This window comes from Anser brachyrhynchus, assembly GCF_964034855.1.
Source record: "Anser brachyrhynchus genome assembly, chromosome: 10".
NCBI lineage: Eukaryota > Metazoa > Chordata > Aves > Anseriformes > Anatidae > Anser > Anser brachyrhynchus.
This window is the reverse complement of record NC_137705.1, coordinates 19,834,958-19,852,094: the sequence shown is the minus strand read 5'-3', so window position 1 is coordinate 19,852,094 and position 17,137 is coordinate 19,834,958. Positions and strand designations below refer to the sequence as shown.

The 17,137-nt window shown below is 42.1% G+C and overlaps 2 protein-coding genes across 13 annotated transcripts in view; one reads left to right on the top strand and one right to left on the bottom strand.

Annotated features, from left to right (window-relative positions):
- CFAP92 (cilia and flagella associated protein 92 (putative)) overlaps window positions 1-17,137 on the bottom strand; it is a 120,295-nt gene that overhangs the window by 42,776 nt on the left and 60,382 nt on the right. For 6 of the 10 annotated variants that reach the window (XR_013955782.1, XR_013955783.1, XM_080607042.1 and 3 more), the window contains exons 2-4: window positions 2,241-2,550; window positions 1,785-1,981; window positions 186-248 (exon numbers count right to left, since the gene is read on the bottom strand). Coding sequence is in view for 7 of the 10 variants with exons in the window: in XM_080607042.1 (XP_080463168.1) it covers window positions 186-248; window positions 1,785-1,981; window positions 2,241-2,475 (495 nt within the window). In the remaining 3 variants the exon portion in view is untranslated. Of the gene's footprint in view, window positions 1-185; window positions 249-1,784; window positions 1,982-2,240; window positions 2,551-2,827; window positions 4,080-7,160; window positions 7,297-7,318; window positions 7,458-17,137 lie in introns of those variants that run through there. The other 4 variants (XM_080607041.1, XM_080607039.1, XM_080607043.1 and 1 more) reach the window with 4 other exon arrangements.
- The window catches only part of EFCC1 (EF-hand and coiled-coil domain containing 1), a 55,737-nt gene continuing 45,545 nt past the window's right edge, over window positions 6,946-17,137 (top strand). For 2 of the 3 annotated variants that reach the window (XM_080607054.1, XM_080607053.1), the window contains exons 1-2: window positions 6,947-7,697; window positions 9,075-9,481. In XM_080607054.1, coding sequence (XP_080463180.1) covers window positions 7,017-7,697; window positions 9,075-9,481 — 1,088 coding nt within the window. In that variant the 5' untranslated portion in view covers window positions 6,947-7,016. Of the gene's footprint in view, window positions 7,698-9,074; window positions 9,482-17,137 lie in introns of all 3 variants that reach the window. The other variant, XR_013955785.1, reaches the window with a different exon arrangement.

Below are 17,137 nucleotides of genomic sequence, written 5' to 3'. Positions count from 1 at the left end.
ATGCCATGAACATCTGACTTTTCAAAGGTCAAACAAGTATTTCTGTATGCACTTATGTTATAATTAAAAGAGAAAACTATGATGGAGACAAGATTTGTATGTTATGTAAGCTATTAAATAAATATATACAAGGAAAATACACAATGCCTAACTTATTATTAAAATTCTCCTATACGTTTACTCACTGAGGAAGTTAGCCCAGCTGTCAGTTTCTTTTCGTGACGTTTGGATTGAGCCCCTGGAGCTGTCTGTTTACAATGAAAAGAGAATAAAATTCCATGAATAGGAAAAAAAGGAAAACAAATGAAGTTGCATAATAACAAAAAGAATAATATATAAATGTAATCTCGAATGTAAGAAATATGACAGGAGATTACAATAGTGGATAAACGGAAATAGCTTGTTATATTAAAATAGACAACAATTAATATCACTGTTTAAAAGACATTTGATTGGTTATATTTCTGACAGAATGCTGATATTTACACGGTGTTTCTACATACTTAAAAGTTAGGCACAGTTGGCAAGAAAAAGATCTGACCATGTTACCTATTATACCTCAAGTTCTAGGAATGGTGTGTAACTCTTAGGTTGTATTCATTGCTGATCAATGATAGGGAAGTGAGAAGAGCGGACAGTCAATTTAAAGGTGTAAGACATTTTGACTAGCTAATTATTTTATCTATTAATTCTTTTTTAACTGATTCACTCTCTTCCTACAGGGAATTAACACGCTCATTTCAGAAGGCAGTTCTTCCAAAATTGTGCTTTTGCAATAGAAGCTCTGTGACCCGTACAAAAACTCTGGGCTTACTTTATGTTCAAACTTCCCTTCTTATGTACCTTGAGGCATAATAATAGTTCTAAAATTAATTAATAGACTAATACTACAACAAACCATGTACAATAGTGACTTAACTAACAGAATCATCAATTCTGAAAACACAAGTAGTTTTTACTTGCAGAATTTTCACCAAAAAAATAGAACCATGTTCATTAATAGTAAGTAACAATTTTGTAGCTGGCTTTTAGAAGACAGATGCAACAAACCTTCAAATCGATAATTGGTCGTTAAGATTTAGGCAAATAGAATACAGTCTCAAGTCTTCTAAGCCATCTTTAATATGTTTATTCAGATAAGTTCAGATAGTAGGATACAATGTTTGAAAAGCAAGTCTTTTTTTCAGATGATTTTAGCACTGGCTTTTTAGAAATAATTTCTAAAAAAACTAAGGTGTATTCAGCACAATATATCTAATTTTTATGTTCACGGATTTGAATGCACAGGACTCAGATGTGTCTGAACACAAAAAAAAAAATGCAAAATTCTTCAAGTACCTTAAGATCTTTTTCTCCTCAACAAAGATCAGAGGCATAAATTTCAGTTTTTCTTCATTTTAATGGAATGATATTAAATATTTATGATATTCATCATAATTGTTGGAATATAAGTAGACGCCTTTGAATTATTATATTATTATCTTGGTACTTAAAAGATATAATCCCAACTGAACTGATAATCTACAGGAAAATAAAAGTATTTTTCAGCAGATAAAAATGCTTTGAAATGCATCGGCCTCTTACTATAAATTTAAGAATTTTCTGCTGGTCCGGATTAGGAGCATCAAGTTCTAACCTCAGTATCTGTTTCTGTATCTGTGAGCGCAGACAAGGTCAAAGCAGTTGTTAAACCAATATGCAACTACAACAGTCCACTGTTGAAAACATTCACTTATCTCCTATATACAAAATTTGGGATCACTCAGTCTTACGGTATCTTTTACCTTGGAATCAGGTTCTGCAAACAGCTTTGCAACCGTCCCAAACACTACCAAATCCAGTTTCCTAGGAACGAGATCATCTGGTAAAAGGAAGTACTCCACGTGATAGCAACGTTGCATTCTTACGATAGCTCCCGATTCATCGGCTGGAATTCTCTTTCCTCGCCTATCAGGCGGATTGGGTATCTTCTGCTTTTGCTCTAGAGAGAATATTGGAATTATCTGGAAGTGCCAAATGATATCAAAGATGATATTCATGGCAAAATTAATGCTGTCTGCAATGATCAAATGGTAACGGGAGTTCACAAGTGCGTTTCTAAGTTCCTGAGAGATCTACTCAGGAAAATTCAAATCAACTAACATCTTATCTACCACTATCTCCTTAAACCACTGAAGACTGCCACACGAGTTAGAGAGTAACGAAAAGGGTTCCTAGGAAAGCCTGCATCAGGTACTTACTTGTAGCCAAGACAGGGACAGCTAGTGAGACCGTGAACGTGCAGGTGACAGTATGCGAGCCATCAGGTTCCACTGAGTTTTCCTCTGAAGGGACGAGCCTGCCACTTTCACCCTCTGTGGCCAGACCACCACCAGCCTCAGGCACCCCTGGGCTTTCAGGCTCAAACTTTTCAGATGTGCTTTTAGAGTGGGCTGTGTTCAGGTCTGCCATCTCTTCTTTATTTTCTTCCTCCATCTCCTCTTCATCCACTGCCTTCTAATTCTCACACTTTTGCTTTGCCGTTGTATAGTCAGACAAACGGCTCAACAACTACGAAACAAGAACAGTCTTATTTCAGTGCTGCTGTGCAGAACGAATAAAAATCCCTACAAGAACCTCCGCAGCAGCAAGGCAGGATAGTATTAGTAGGAGCCCAAACGTTCCCATTTCTAAAACTTTTTCGAGGTAGGGGACACCCCCACACGCGATGGATCCACCACCACAGCCCGCCCCGCGCACCAAGGCCCGCAGCGGGCGGCAGGGCCGCCCTCACACGTGCCCCAACGGCCGCGGCGCTGAGGGGCCGGCGCTCGGCCCCGACCGTTACCCCCGGGCTCGGGCGCTCTCCCGGCGGCAGCCACCGCTCCCGGCTGGGCCGGGCCTGGTCCCCGCGGCCGCGGCGGTGCCCTCCCCTCAGCGCCCCGGCAGGGAGCCGCCGCGGGCGGCCGCCTGAGGGAAGGTGGCGGCGGGCCGTGCCCCGGCAGGACCGGGTGTGGGCGCGTTCGTGTCTCGCTCGACTCAGGAGCGTTTAGGTACCTGCTCCTAACAGGAGTTGTGGAGCCCCTGTGGCAGGGCCCGGATTGTGTCTCTGCTACCTGCAGCCTACATCAGAACTGCTGACAAACTCACCAGCTGCAAACTCCACGGGGACTGCAAGCCATGTTCTGGTCTCACTTTACTATTGCAAACTTGCCCTTTTCCCCCTTCATTTACTCTGAAATTTGTTCATAAAATACAAACATTTACCCCATGAGCACCACTAAATAAAAGTTGAAAGCAGTGGATTTCTTTTTCTCTCAGTGAAGTAGAAGAGCCTTAAAACTGTTCCAGATGCTGAATGGCTAAGAAATGTCAACTAAAACATCTGGTTATTCTCCGAGCTGCAGCTGTTTCCTCTGTAGTCTACGTAATGTGTTGTTTCTTCCCTTCAAATGGTTTAGACCAAGAGAAAGACCACAATGGAGTTAGCAATAGCACTCTCCCAGGATAAAATCCAAATTGCAGTTGGGTTCTTTTGCTGGCCTCAGTGGTCTCCTATTAGGTCCATAGCAGAAGAGTCTCCAGACACCAGTTCATGTCCATTTTTAATATATACGTGCTTCTTACATTCAGAAGCTTACTATGATTCCCTAAAGTAGTTTCTGAAACTCTTTGGTGTATCCATCCCATATGCTCCCCATGCAGCTAAACATATAGAACATCTTTGTAGCTTTTTACACAGCTTATCAGAATTACCTACATGCTCACCAGATGTGTATATCTAAAATCTTGTATTAAATGAAAAATATCTGCAAGCAGGAGCAGAACTACATGACAGATAGGGACGATCAATTACATTTTCGTTCTTTGTTTTACTGCATACACAGAGCTGTTCCAAATATGCTGGACCCAACAAACAAAAAGCCAACGCCTAACATTTCTGGAGTTGCAAGAAACTTAAAGAACATGCCAAGAACAACATCACACCACTATTATTTTAACTTATCTCTGAAGTTCCTTGTGAAAGCAAGTGTTTCATAAACACCAAACAATTAAAAAAAAGTATCTATAACATCACGGCATGACTTTGTTGGAAAGGATTTGAAAAACAAATTTTAGGTACTAAGCGCTACATTTTCACTTTTCTCCTTGGGAGGAGAAAGTCTGGGCAGGGTAAAATAATTTTTACAGTAATGAAGTGATCTTTGCTGTGAGATGAGCATTCTCCAAAGCCAAACAGTTCTGGCTAGCTCTGTGCTGCACTACTGAATGAAAGCCCACCACACAAATGAGGCTAGACTACTGATATCCTGCAATGTGAGACACAAAAGGTCCTTGGCCCTGCCACATGTATGAACTGTGAAATAAAATAGGAACGTAGTTAAATTAAGTGTGAAACATTTTTCTCTATAAACATAGTTTATATGCCTTTCCTAATCCCACCACCATCTAATATAATTTAAAACAGTATTCCATCAATGATGCTGGCAAACTTAAGTCTAATTGTGGCAGCTGTTGACCTCTTAAAATAAAAATCTCCAATTAATTAATTCCAATCACAGTATTTTAGTATACTTCTAATTTCCAACTATTATCACAAGACTGTAGAAACAGTCATTCCCTTCAAATAATGCTTTGCCATCAGCTCTTATCTACAGTTAGGACTCTTCCAAGATCATTTCATGATGGAGCGTACTATCAGAACTGGTAACAACTTCGTAAAAAAGTTTTTGAATACTTAATAAAAGGTTGCCATGCCTCTGAGCAGATTTAGAGCATAAGTCAAGGAACAGGCAAGCCTTGTCTGGGCCATGTAAGATCTTAGTCTTGCTATAGACAGGAGTAAACACAGCAGTCAGTGCCATTACACTGCTACAGGCTTTTCCGTACCGCTGCTAGCAGTAGTGCTGAAATGGAGAAAAAGGTTAAATATGTAGGAATTCACGTTTTAGAGTTTTGTTCTGTTTTTAAAGGCAGGTTGCAAAAAGAAAGTTTACTTCTACCAATCCAAACCCCATGTTACAGAGAGGCTAAAGGGACATTGGAGCTCTCTCTTAGCCTATTGCTTTTTCAGTTGTCCAGTGTTTATAATTACTGGGTTTGGTGGTTGTTTTTTTTTAGAAAGTGTGATGCAAACAACACCATCCAGCATCAGAACTTCTTTGAAAAAAACAAATAAAATATATAGACCAAAGATACGATGGTTTTTTTGTTTGTTTGTTTTGCTATTATCTAATGTCTCTTTCAGAGATGAAACTTTGGTGAATTGACATCATTCTGACATACTCGTATCCCTGTTGTCATGATAACACAGAAAGTCAAATATTCATCATGCATTTAGGTCCTTCATTCTTGTGAAGCAGAAGAGGAGCAGACAGGCAACGAGCAATTCAACAGAGACACAAATGCTCCCCAGCGCCATTAACAACACCTCTCTTCTAGCCAGAGTTACCACCAAGAAACCCAACCGCAAACGGTAGTGCTGACATAAAATTTGTGCTGGCATCTTTATAGCCTGGTAAAGATTCTGTCAGTCTTAAAAGCAATTACTTTCACCTGATAAGTATTTTTTACAATTTAAACTAGCTAGACCAAAACAAGTTTAAATTGTTGCATTGTCTAGCTTTAGGTTATTGGGGATCAGTGCATTTGTTGTGTATGGATAACAGATGGGGATTTACATAACATCTGCTAAAAACATTCAACATGTATGTTTGTCTTTCCTGTCTTTCTCTCTGATACTGCACTTTCAGTAGACCCTAACTCAATTTCTTTCAATGTCAACGTTATCAGTCTGAGAAGACTTGAAGTTTATAGGTATACATTTCTATGATAGTGTAAATGAATATATATACATTAAGCATGAAAAAACCCTATCAGTTCATCCAGTCACTCCGCAAGTCAATCAGAACTGTAAGTTACTAATGTGTCAATTCAAATGAGGAAAATGAGAGAAACACTCTTTAAATGTACAAAGAAAATCAAAAATAAATAAATAAATCCATGAAAGGGACAGGAGATTCTTAATGACTGCAAAATTACAAACACACTACTATTTTGTATAATAAATACACAGAAGATCACTGGTGGTTAAAACTCAGCATTCGAGAATAAGGAGCCTGATGCTGTGGAACACTGAGTACCTTGAGGGAACATGGGATCTTGTAACATAAAAACCAGAAGAGGATCTTCAGCAAAACAGCTTTTCATATTGCCAGTCTACCAAGCAAAGGGATCAAAAATCTGGTTTTCAGGAAAGAGGAGTATTAAGAGATTTTCTTGTAAATCATGCTTTTTCTAGATGATGCACAGTACGTGAAATTCAACCAGCATTCCCATTCAACTGTGGGAAGCAAAAGCAGCAGCAGGGCCCCAGAACACTAGCAGACCTCACCCCCCCTGAAACTCCTCAGGTGGGACCCCTGCCCTCGCTCCATCCGTGCCCAGGCCAGGCCCCTGCATGATGCTGTGGGTGTGCCTGTCTCTGGTCCGTGCCCAGAGCCCTGGCGGCACCTCGGAGCCGCACCGCAGTCCTGGCCCCATCTGCTGCTGCTCTTGACAGGACTTCTTGGGTGGCCCCGGGACCCGGTTCGGCACCTCGCCTTGTCCGGGCTGCTTGTGGAGCCTGTGGCCGCCACCCCGGCTCTGCCACCCCACGGCCACAGCCAGGGCACCTCCAGCCTGTGTCAGTCCCAGCGGAGCTGTCGGTGCTGCCCGTGCTGCCCCGGCCGCGCTCACCACCCGCCTGAGCTGCTGCTCACGCGGGGCAGGCAGGCAGCGAGAGCAGAGACGGCTTTCGAGCACTGGAACAGAACTGCTTGAGACCGGGTACCCCCCTTCGCTCACACCTAGTTTCTGAAGACCCCGAAGGGGACAGACACCCTGCCTTGGAAAGCTCCCTCCTCTGCACCCGGTTAACTTTTGATTAACTTGGCGGGGGCGGGCCGGGGCGGGCCCGGGGCGGGGGCAGCGGCAGGGAGCGGGGCCGGGGCCGGGGCCGGGGCCGGTGCTCGGCGGGCTGCGGGCGGGCGGGCGCGATGGAGCCGCCCGAGGGCTGGGACCCGTACGGGCGGCCGGCCCGGCGGACGCAGTGGCTGGTGAGCGCCCTGGCCTACCACTACGGGCTGGACCGCGGCGTGGAGAACGAGATCGTGGTGCTGGCCACCGGCCTGGACCAGTACCTGCAGGAGATCTTCCACCACCTGGACTGCGCCGGGGAGGGCCGCATCCCCGGCGAGGATTTCCGCACGCTGTGCCAGGTGCTGGGGCTGGGCGAGGAGGCGGCGGCCGACCCCGAGGAGCGCCTGGCGCTGCGGGAGGGCCTGGCGGCCGAGCTCACCTTCCGCCAGTTCCACGCCCGGCTCTGCGGCTACTTCAGCACCCGGGCGGGCAGCGCCCCGCGCCGCGCCGTGCCGCGCCTGCCGCTGGGCCGGGAGAGCGAGCACATCGAGACCCAGATCCGGCTGCGCAGCCCCCGCCGCCGCCGCCGGGACACGGCCGGGCACGGCTCGGCGGGGCGGCGGGGCGGCGGCGGGGGGGAGGCGGAGCGGCGGCCGGCGGCGCCCTGCTCGCGGGAGTGCTACGAGGAGATCGTGGCGCTGGAGCAGGCCGAGGACCGCATCGCCAAGCTGGAGGAGGAGAACGGCAGCCTGCGGGAGCTGGTGGAGGACATGCGGGCAGCCCTGCAGAGCAGCGACGCCCGCTGCCTGGCCCTGCAGGTGAGTGCCCGGGGCGGCCCCCGGAGCCCCCCAAACCCCTCTGGGCTCCGGCCGCGGCGCCCCGCGCCCAGAGGGAGCAGTGCGAGGAGCCCGGGGCAGACCTGCGCTGCTCCTCCTCTTTGGCCGTTAACTGGTGAGCCAAGCTGGTTTGTGGTGGTTTTTGACGTTTCTCCGGGACTCTTCAAGCAGAAGTGCAGTACTTGCTCTGCTGTGACGGGATGCTTTTGGTACAGGTATTCAGGGCATTGATTCAATGCTTTGATTTAATTGATCAGATTGCATTTAATTAATATTATTCATTCAGTGCATGTGGTGAAGCACTGAAAACCATCCTGCTCAAACCGCAAAAGCCTTACAAGCCTTCAGTGTATCACACTGCTTTTTTCTGCTGCACATCAGTCAGGCAGTTACTTAGCAATTACACACTGCTGGCGTTTTTCTCCAAAGAAAGAACAAACTTGAGGATGCTTACCCACACAAGCACAGGTGGTTACTCACTCATAAGCTCTTCAGAGCTTTACCTCAGAAACACTGGCGGTGTGTTTTCTTCTGAGTGCAGCTGTTAGAGCCCAGGGCAGGAGCCAGGTCTGTCACGGGCTGACGGACCGTCCCTGCTCCTCGGCAGGGCCCCTTTAGTTCTGTGGCCTCTTTCTGCTGTATTGGCTCGGGCAAAACAAGAACATACTTAAGTGCAGTTAAACCACTCTGGCATGAAATAGCATGGAACAGGCAAAGCACCGAAGGCTGTTTCCCTGTTGTTCTGGAGCCTCTAGTCAGGTTGGATTTAACATAACACAGCACCCATGGAAATTTGCTCCACGTGTGCCATTGCCGTTTGGTGTTAGCTGTCTGTCTGTCTTTACAACGCCAGCGTGGCAAGTAAACGATACTTTTACCAATTTCAGTTGGGAAGTCAGAGGCAAATGTGAAGTCACCAGCCAAAGGCCCCAGAAAGAATGAGAAGGGGACAAAGGTCAGGGCTCCAGAACACCACCAGCTGCTCTGTCCTCTTCTGCTGAACACAACTTTAAAAAATGTAATCAGATTTTTTTTTTCAGAATACTATTTGCCTTTTGAGAACAGACTAAGATAATGACATTAAAGCTATACAGAAACTTGTGCAAGTAACAAATTTTCCTTTTGAACAATTTAGAAAAGTAAATTTATAGATACATATTTAAAAACTGTTTTCAAGAGGTTGTTTCTTTGTCTCTGTATTTTGCAAAGGTAAGCAGTCCATTAATTGCTGTTCAACTATGTGTAATTAATAACCATAACAACAACAACAAAACAATCCGGCCATTCAGTCTTGATTAAAATGTCATTTGTTTTAAAATACATTAATTTTTCCCTTCTTTACGCTCCCGTTCAATATAGGTAGGACTGCGGAAAAGCCACGCTAACCATAAAGAAGAGGGGACCTGTTTTATAGGGAGTAAGAGACAGTTAACACAGGACAACTCCCAGACCAAGTGCCTTCAAAGTGTCCTGAAGGAAGTGGAACTCATCCGGAGCTCCAGGGATGGGCAAATTGAAGAAGCAATTAGGTTCAACCAAGAACTGGAACGAGAGCTGAAGAGCTCTCAGGAAGCATTAGTCAATCTGGAAGACTGCAACCGTAACCTGAAGAGGGAACAAGCAGAAATGAGGAAGAAGGTTGAAGAGGCCAGACACGCGGTCCTTAACAGTCTGGGCAAAGTGAAGGAGCTAGAAGTGAAGGCTAACGAAGTGCCACACTTGCAAATATACATTCAGCAGCTAGAATCGGAACTGCAGCACTATAGGTAAGTTTGAGTCCGCCAAATAACGGCTATCAAATCACAGTATGTCACCACATTTTAGCTTGAAAATCACTGGTTGTAGCTTAATTAATGTTCCCAAATACATCTTCTAAAGTACAGGCAGAGGAAAATTAGGAGCTATTGTGTTGGTAGGGATCCCAATTGGAACCTGCACGTTCAGTAGAAGGTAGGCTAAAATAAGGGAGAACAGAGCTGAAGTCACTCCTCAAACACAGGTAACAGGACTCAACATAGTAATACTTCAAGAAAATCTCAACAGAAATTGCTAATGATCCTTCAGAATCTGTTTCCAAAACACTTTTTCACTTTAACTAACCATGATAAATTCAGTCTTTTCCCATTAGTTAAGTCACACATACAGAAACAGCTGCTACCAGGTGGCTGATGCTCCATTTCTTATTGAAGCTGTTCAGCTTGTCATATGAATTGGAGAAAAATGCACAAGGCCAGCTTCTGCTCAGCTGGTTTAAACTCTGCTGTGACTTTATCACTTGTTTACTCATTAGAATATGGAATATTCCAGAAGAAAAATTAAAACACTTTCATTAAACCATGCAATAATATAGTGGAAGTCTCTAGCAAAAACTATATCATCTAACTAGAAACCACTTTTGTGCAAGCATAAATAAATGTTTCCAAGACTAAGAAAGTTGGCCACAAATTTAATGATACACTGGTTTTGTTGCTATTTATCTCAGACAAAACTTGGACTCATTGATGCTTATTAAGTGCTAGGTAGGCAATTCTGCCCAAGTTTCAAATTGACCTATGGACTGAAATGTTGTTTATATTTTTACTGACCCAAAGTAAAGCTAATATTTATATTTTTTCAACTGTACTAAAAGTACTGTTTTAATACATTGTCTATTCTGAACTCCTTGTCTCTTCCTAAACTGATACTTCCTCTGTTTGCTTATAAGAAGAATTCGTAGTGAGTTATTTGTAGCATCATGGCTATTGTACTGTTTTATGAAGTGAGGAAATTCTAAAAATAATCATTTTATCCGGTGTCTTTCTATAAGCATTGTGTATGTTAATATCTGTGTGGTTGCAGAAGATAAAAGCATTTATTTAAAAGTCTATAGGATTTTAAAAACACCATCAAGGCACGTAGTGTCCCGGATGACTAACTGTCATTTACAGGGATATCTGGACGAATGATACTACTACCCATGCTTCTGAGATAGATTGCACTATTTGTCTAGTCTATCAAGTTCTCCTTGGCATGAGCAGAAAAGGCTTAAGATGAGCTCTTGTCCTGCAGAATTGCTTTTCCAAAGTATGATGAAGCATTAAAAATCACCTTTGAACTGGTAAAAATAAACTAATTGAAGACAACAAGAAATGCTAACTGGGCCTTGCAGAGCAGGAACTTTTACAAATTACACCAAAACAAATAGAGGGAGTTTAAAAAAATGGAAATTATATGGGTTTGGCTTTTTTTTTTCTTCCACACGCAAGACCCTTTAATGGTTCTTGATTCCATGTTAGCCATAAAGCATTCCTGTCTCCCTGCCCATATAATATGGCTCTTGCCTTAAACAGCTTAACGACAGAGCCACCCAATGATGATTGTGACTTGCATGCCTGTGATCATATTCCACAGTACGTGGAATTCTCTAATTCCACAGAGCAGTGCAGAGACGCCCATACAAGCAGAGAACCGGGTAAATGAAGCAATGCAAAGCTCTGAGTTACTGCGATGGAAGAGCTTACCACTAGCTTGGCTCTCTCTACCCTGTGCAGCCATTGGCATCAAAGCTTGTCCCACTCACTGTACTTGCTCACAGGTGCGCTACAAATGGCAGAATACTTCTGCTCATAGAGAATCACATTCTCCTGTTGTGCAGAAGTCCAAAACCCATAAGCATGAGTTCAGGTGAGGTGCAAGGAAGCACATGTTGAGGGAAAGACAATGAGTTGGCCAAAACATAGAGATGGAGGAACAGCTGCTACATCCTGCAGGTTTCTCAGACTGTCAATGGACAAATGGATTTCTTGTAATTTTATTCAAGTTACTACTCCAGTGAGCAGTTTCTCCATTTCCATGTGCCACAAAAAGTTTGTGAGCATAAGAGCAGGATACCTAGGTTTGGCAAGAATTAATGCTGCAAGGTAGCAGCAGAGAGAAATGCATGGGGATTTGAGTACTGCAAAAAGCATGTAAGATTGCAGATTTGTCTCCTGAGAATTCACCTTAACTGGTTTGGTGTGGCCACTATTTTACTCCAGGCAAAGCCTAATTTCTTTCAGAGGGGATCATGTGCAGGAATGAGACTTGTCTATGAGTTTTATGTGCTACTCCTCTTTATACTTTCATATTTCTAAAGTAAAGAATAAAATAATTCCTCCTTCAGGTTCAGATTTTCAAAGATCAATAAGCATCTAAATCCCACTTCCAGAGTGGGATCTTACACCAGTTCAGTATCAGTGAGGCCTGGAGCCTCATCAACCCTAAATTATAATGCCTAATTCAGGAAACAGCTTCAATATTGAAAAGTTTGCATCTATTCAAGAAAGTGTTTAAGTACCACCAAGTGTTTAAATGTTTTTCTGAATTGTTATAAACAATTGCCTTTTCTGCCTACAGATTCATATTCCTGTAAATTTAATGCAAAAACTTACTATGAATCTGGTAAAAATTTGCTAACTGAAGTCTGTGTGACAAATTTTTTATTTGTACAGTTGTCTGTATCAGTGTTTAAAATGTTCCTATTGTGTTACAATGTTCCTAAGCCAACATAGTAGACCGAAGACTTTTCTTGCCTTAAGTTGCACAATGTGTTCTTACAACACTCCATGCATGCCTCAGATTTTAGTCCACTATTTCCTCCACCACTAGAAATTTTTACTAGTTTTTATTTTTGAATGCCTACCAATTCAATGAGTCAGTTGAGACAATTTAAAGGTAAATTTTGAGAAAATTCCTTACTGAAAAGCATCAGTTAAATTCATTTCAGAGGAAAAGAAAGGCATAAGAAATTGTATTCTTTATCATTTGGTATTATGTCAAAAATGTGTAATTCAGAAGGCCAGTACACAGAAAAGTTTACAAAGTTAGGTGGGCCCCATTTCTTATGCAGTGCTGTTCAGAGTTACTCTCATTTTGTACTGGTACACTTGATTCCATCTTCCTAGGTGTAGGACTTTTCATTTGTTATTACTGAGGCTCAGCTCTTTCAATTTTGCACTGCTTTCCCAGTTTCTCAAGATGACACTGAGACTAGGCTCCAAAACACTGTCATTCCCTCTCAGTCTGATGTCAGTTGCACACCTGCAAGTTGAATGCATAAATGAAGATACTGACTATGGCCCAGGACAGACTCTAGTTACCTCCACTTGATATATCCTCTTAATCAGAGAGCAAATCATTAACAGGTATTCCCTAATTTTTTTCCCAGTAAATTTTGTTCCTCCTCAAGGTGACACCAGCTGTGTATTCGAATACAAGTTTTATGATTTATAAATGTTATTTATAGGAATGTCACATATAAAAATGTTACTACAATAAAAATGTCACATCTACTACTCCTAGTTATCCATTCAGACATTTTCCCTGTCAGAGAAGGAAATGAGATTGGTTTGACATGAATTGTTCTTGCCAAATATAAGTTGTCTCTGTTTTCTATACTACATTGTAAGGTGGCTTAAAAATTGATCACTTAATAAAGTTTACAGATTTTTTTCCCCTTAATAGCATCAGAGGTAATAATGGAATTTAACAACCTTTTTCTTTAATCCCAATGTAGCAAATAAAAGGAAAGGTCATTTAGAATTGAAACAGACTTCATAATGGAGATGTTCACATAATTGCTCTGCTAGACAGCAGGACAGTAATTACATAGGTCAGAGAAAGGGGTCATAAAATACCAAAAATGCTTCGCATATGTATGGTCTGTCTCCCAAATTACTTAATTATCCATCAGCATTTATATGTGTTAATGAGCAGGAATCCTTTTTACTTGGAATGCAGAGTTGCTTGTTTTATTCCCTCATTCTCTTAGAATTATGGAAATGAAGGCCTCTAGCATAATCTCCCCCATCTATTTCTCTGACAGTCAGCAATGGTAGTTTTTCTGAATAGTTATGCTATATGTTATCCTACAACAGCAGTAGTTCAAATTTTCTTCTCTTTTAGGAGACAGTGTCCTGCTCTTTTCAATAACTTCTCTGATTATCATTACTCTCTAAAGTGTAGCAAGATGGACCAAACAGATCCAAATCAATAATCCAAGAAAAGGGGAGGAATATGGAAATATTCCTAACTGATACAGAATCGGCTCGTTAAGTGAAGAAAGAAAAGCTCTAGGAAGGAAACAGTATCCACAAAAGAAGGTACATATAGAAGTATATATAGTAGGTTATTTCCAATCTGAATGATAATGCACGTTTTATATTTAGGCATTCTAGAACTGTTCTTTTATTTAAAAATTAGACATTAAATAAAGAAAAACTGGACAACTTTCTGCTTGAGTAGTGTCATCAATGTCAACTACTTGCTAATTGTAAAGTGAATTGCACTTTGGAAATTTATCAGATGGCACAATATTTGAATGGAGCCTGTGTGTGTATATATGCTGGACTACACAAAAGACTGCATAGATCCACAAACAATAAGTACATCCTTGGACAAGAGCAATGAAGGCCAGGGAACAATGACCGATGACAGTCAATAAGAACAGTGACAGGAAACGGAACTCAAGAAGTTCAGAGACATTAAATAAACTTTTTTTTTTTATAGCCCTCATCTGTAAGAGCACTCGAGCAGATAGCTTTAGATGAACTTGTCATCTCATTTTATTTTCTGATTTTGCTTATGTCTTATATTCTACTCAAGACTGTTAGAAGTTACAGATTACATAGGAGTCTAACAACAAACAGAATTTCAGGAGTTTTTCAAGAAGTTAAATGTATCAGGTTATTATGTGCTCATCATATGAGCCTTAGACTACTTGCATATCCCTAGTCATAGAAAAATCATAAGCCGAACAATCAAATCAGGTTACTACTCATTTGAAATACCTTAAAGGAAAATCTTGATTTTATAAAAAGGGTTAATAGAAGGTATTGCTATATATGGTAGAAAGAACTGTACAGAGCAATTTAAATATTTTAACTTTACACTGAAGAAAATGTGTAGCACCTGTTTCTATGGAAGTATTAGTTTTATTTCAAACTCAGTAAGTGTTTTGTTTTTGTTTTTTTTACAATAATATTTGCTTCCCATTGTAATAACAAAACCTTTACTTCAAATCCATTCAAATTGATGCAAGTTCACTTATCCACACAGAACCTTGTCTGTTAATGCTGACATTTGAACTGTAGCCAGTTTTCTGGCATTTTTCAGTGCTGGGATCATAGTTACAGCACATTTGTCCTCAGAAAACTTTCCCTGGTTTCTCACTAGATCCTCCCTTTTATCTGGCTCGCCTTATTTGCTGTGTTTGGAGTAATTCATTGTGAGCACAATAGCAGTGGCACATCTGTGGCCACTGTGCATTCACTTGGGTGGACATGCTTTTGCCATGTCCGAGGCTTCTCCATAGCTCTGAGGAGGAACCATTTGTTGAACTCGCTGGAGCTGTCACTTGGCAACCCCCATTGTACGTCCCTTCCTAGCAACTGAGATGGTAAAGTGTACCACAAGCCTTGCTGTAGTCAACAGTAACAACAAGGTAGTCCCAGCCAAAGGAATTTGGCCAGAAAACCAATGCCTTCTACTGCCCAAACATCCTAGGTGATGTTACGTATTAGCCATCTTAGGTTATGCTAGCAAAAATCAATGATTAATTTCATACACTAAGATAACTCCTTAAATAAAAACAACTACTTTTATATACGTACACCTTTCAAATCATTTTGTGAAAACGCACTCCCTCCCAGAGGCAGCGTGCACCTCTCTGAACGCACTGTTACTGCGCTCCCTCTTACTGCAGCAACCAAAAAGAAACGCACCTAGATCATGAATGGCTCAGCTGCACCCCTCTGGATTGCTGGGGTAAGCTCCTGTCCTGCACCTTTCTATGCCAAATATTGGCAATATGTCACTTTGTGCCATGAAGGCTTCTGCCTGGTGGCTGTCTGGCCGGTGACAGGACGTCACTGCCATGTGCTGCTGTTGTGCTTACAGACCTTAGAGTTGACCTTGATACAATCTGGCTTGCAGACACTGACACTTCAGATCCCACTGCGTACAGATACAGACACAGAAAACTTGGTGCATCAGGGTTATTCTGGGACTGGAGTTCTCAGCTTGACAAGACTGGGATTTATGCATCTTTCTTGACCTAAAAGCCAGCTCGCGTCAGTGTATGAGAGCTGCGTAATAAGAACAATTATATATTACCAATAAAAATGCATGTTGTAGCCTCCTATCACAAAGTGCTGCAGCTCACAAACCTCACTGGGGAGCTAGGAGGACTGTGGAACCTGCACAGTCACTCACCTTGCCTCTCGCGTGCTTCCTAAGCAAACCTGACAAGTTTTTAAGCTGCTTTTACGCAAAAGAGCATCTGCAGGGAAGGAAGCTGGCCCAAGCATTTCAGTTGTTCCCCATCTCACTAAGAAGTTCTCCGTGTGAGTGGGTCGCACTGTGCTGCGCCCTGCTCATACACTCGTGTGGTCAGACCTGCTGAACTCAGCAGGGGCATTCCTTTGCTTATAGGACTAATGAGATCATAAGGAGGCAACAGAGTTTTTACTGATTGAAATTCTACCAAACCTTCCTAAACGATGCTCTAAGGAGCCAGCAGTGTTTAAAAACTTAGATTTTTTTTTTTCAGGTTCTTCATCCTCAGTTTTGTAAGATATCGTAATGCTATGTATTAAAGTAATAATTAATGTTAAACCCGGCTCTACTAAGTTCATCTCCCTGGACATCAAAATATTGAAACAAAAATACCAGGGTCTAGATCCTGAGAGGACCAGAGCACTGGCAAGTACTTCAGGCAGGCCCTTAAACACGCATGTAGTATTCAACGTAAAAGTATTCAACAGCTCCACTGAGCCCTTTCAGAGATTAAACTGAAACAAACAAGCGAACCATATCTCAAGTGGTTTTCGTGCATGTCAGTTCTGCCATCAATTCACATAAATTACTCTGAAAATAAAACAATGCTGTTATCTATACTCAGGAACAAGCAGGGAAATCTGCATTCCTTTAAGCCTTTTACTCCACTGGAGGTATATAAGGGAAGGAATTTTTATTTTATTTCCTCACAAAACCTGAAAATTACTTTGTGAAAACGAGGAGAGGAGGAATTCTACTAAACTAATAAGAAGCAATTATTTACTCTTAGTTCCTCATCTCTCTGTCAGGATACAGAGTAGGGTAGTTTGTAAACAGATGCTGAGCACTCAAGTTTCCAAACAAATTAAAATAATTTGTTCAGCTAAAATAGTCTGCTCTCAAAATACAGAGGGATCTGCAGAGGAAGGAGGCATTAATAGAACAGATCCCCAAAATGACAATAGTATGACAAGATATGAAGTAATCCCAGAACAGTTCAGGGGAGGTTTGCACATTGTAGTTAAAAGTCCTTTTTAATTTATGTGCCAGGAAAAATCACGGAATCATGAATCTGGAAATGCCAGAGGGAAATACCCACTCGAACCTCGCCTTTGATTTGTAAGGAGTAT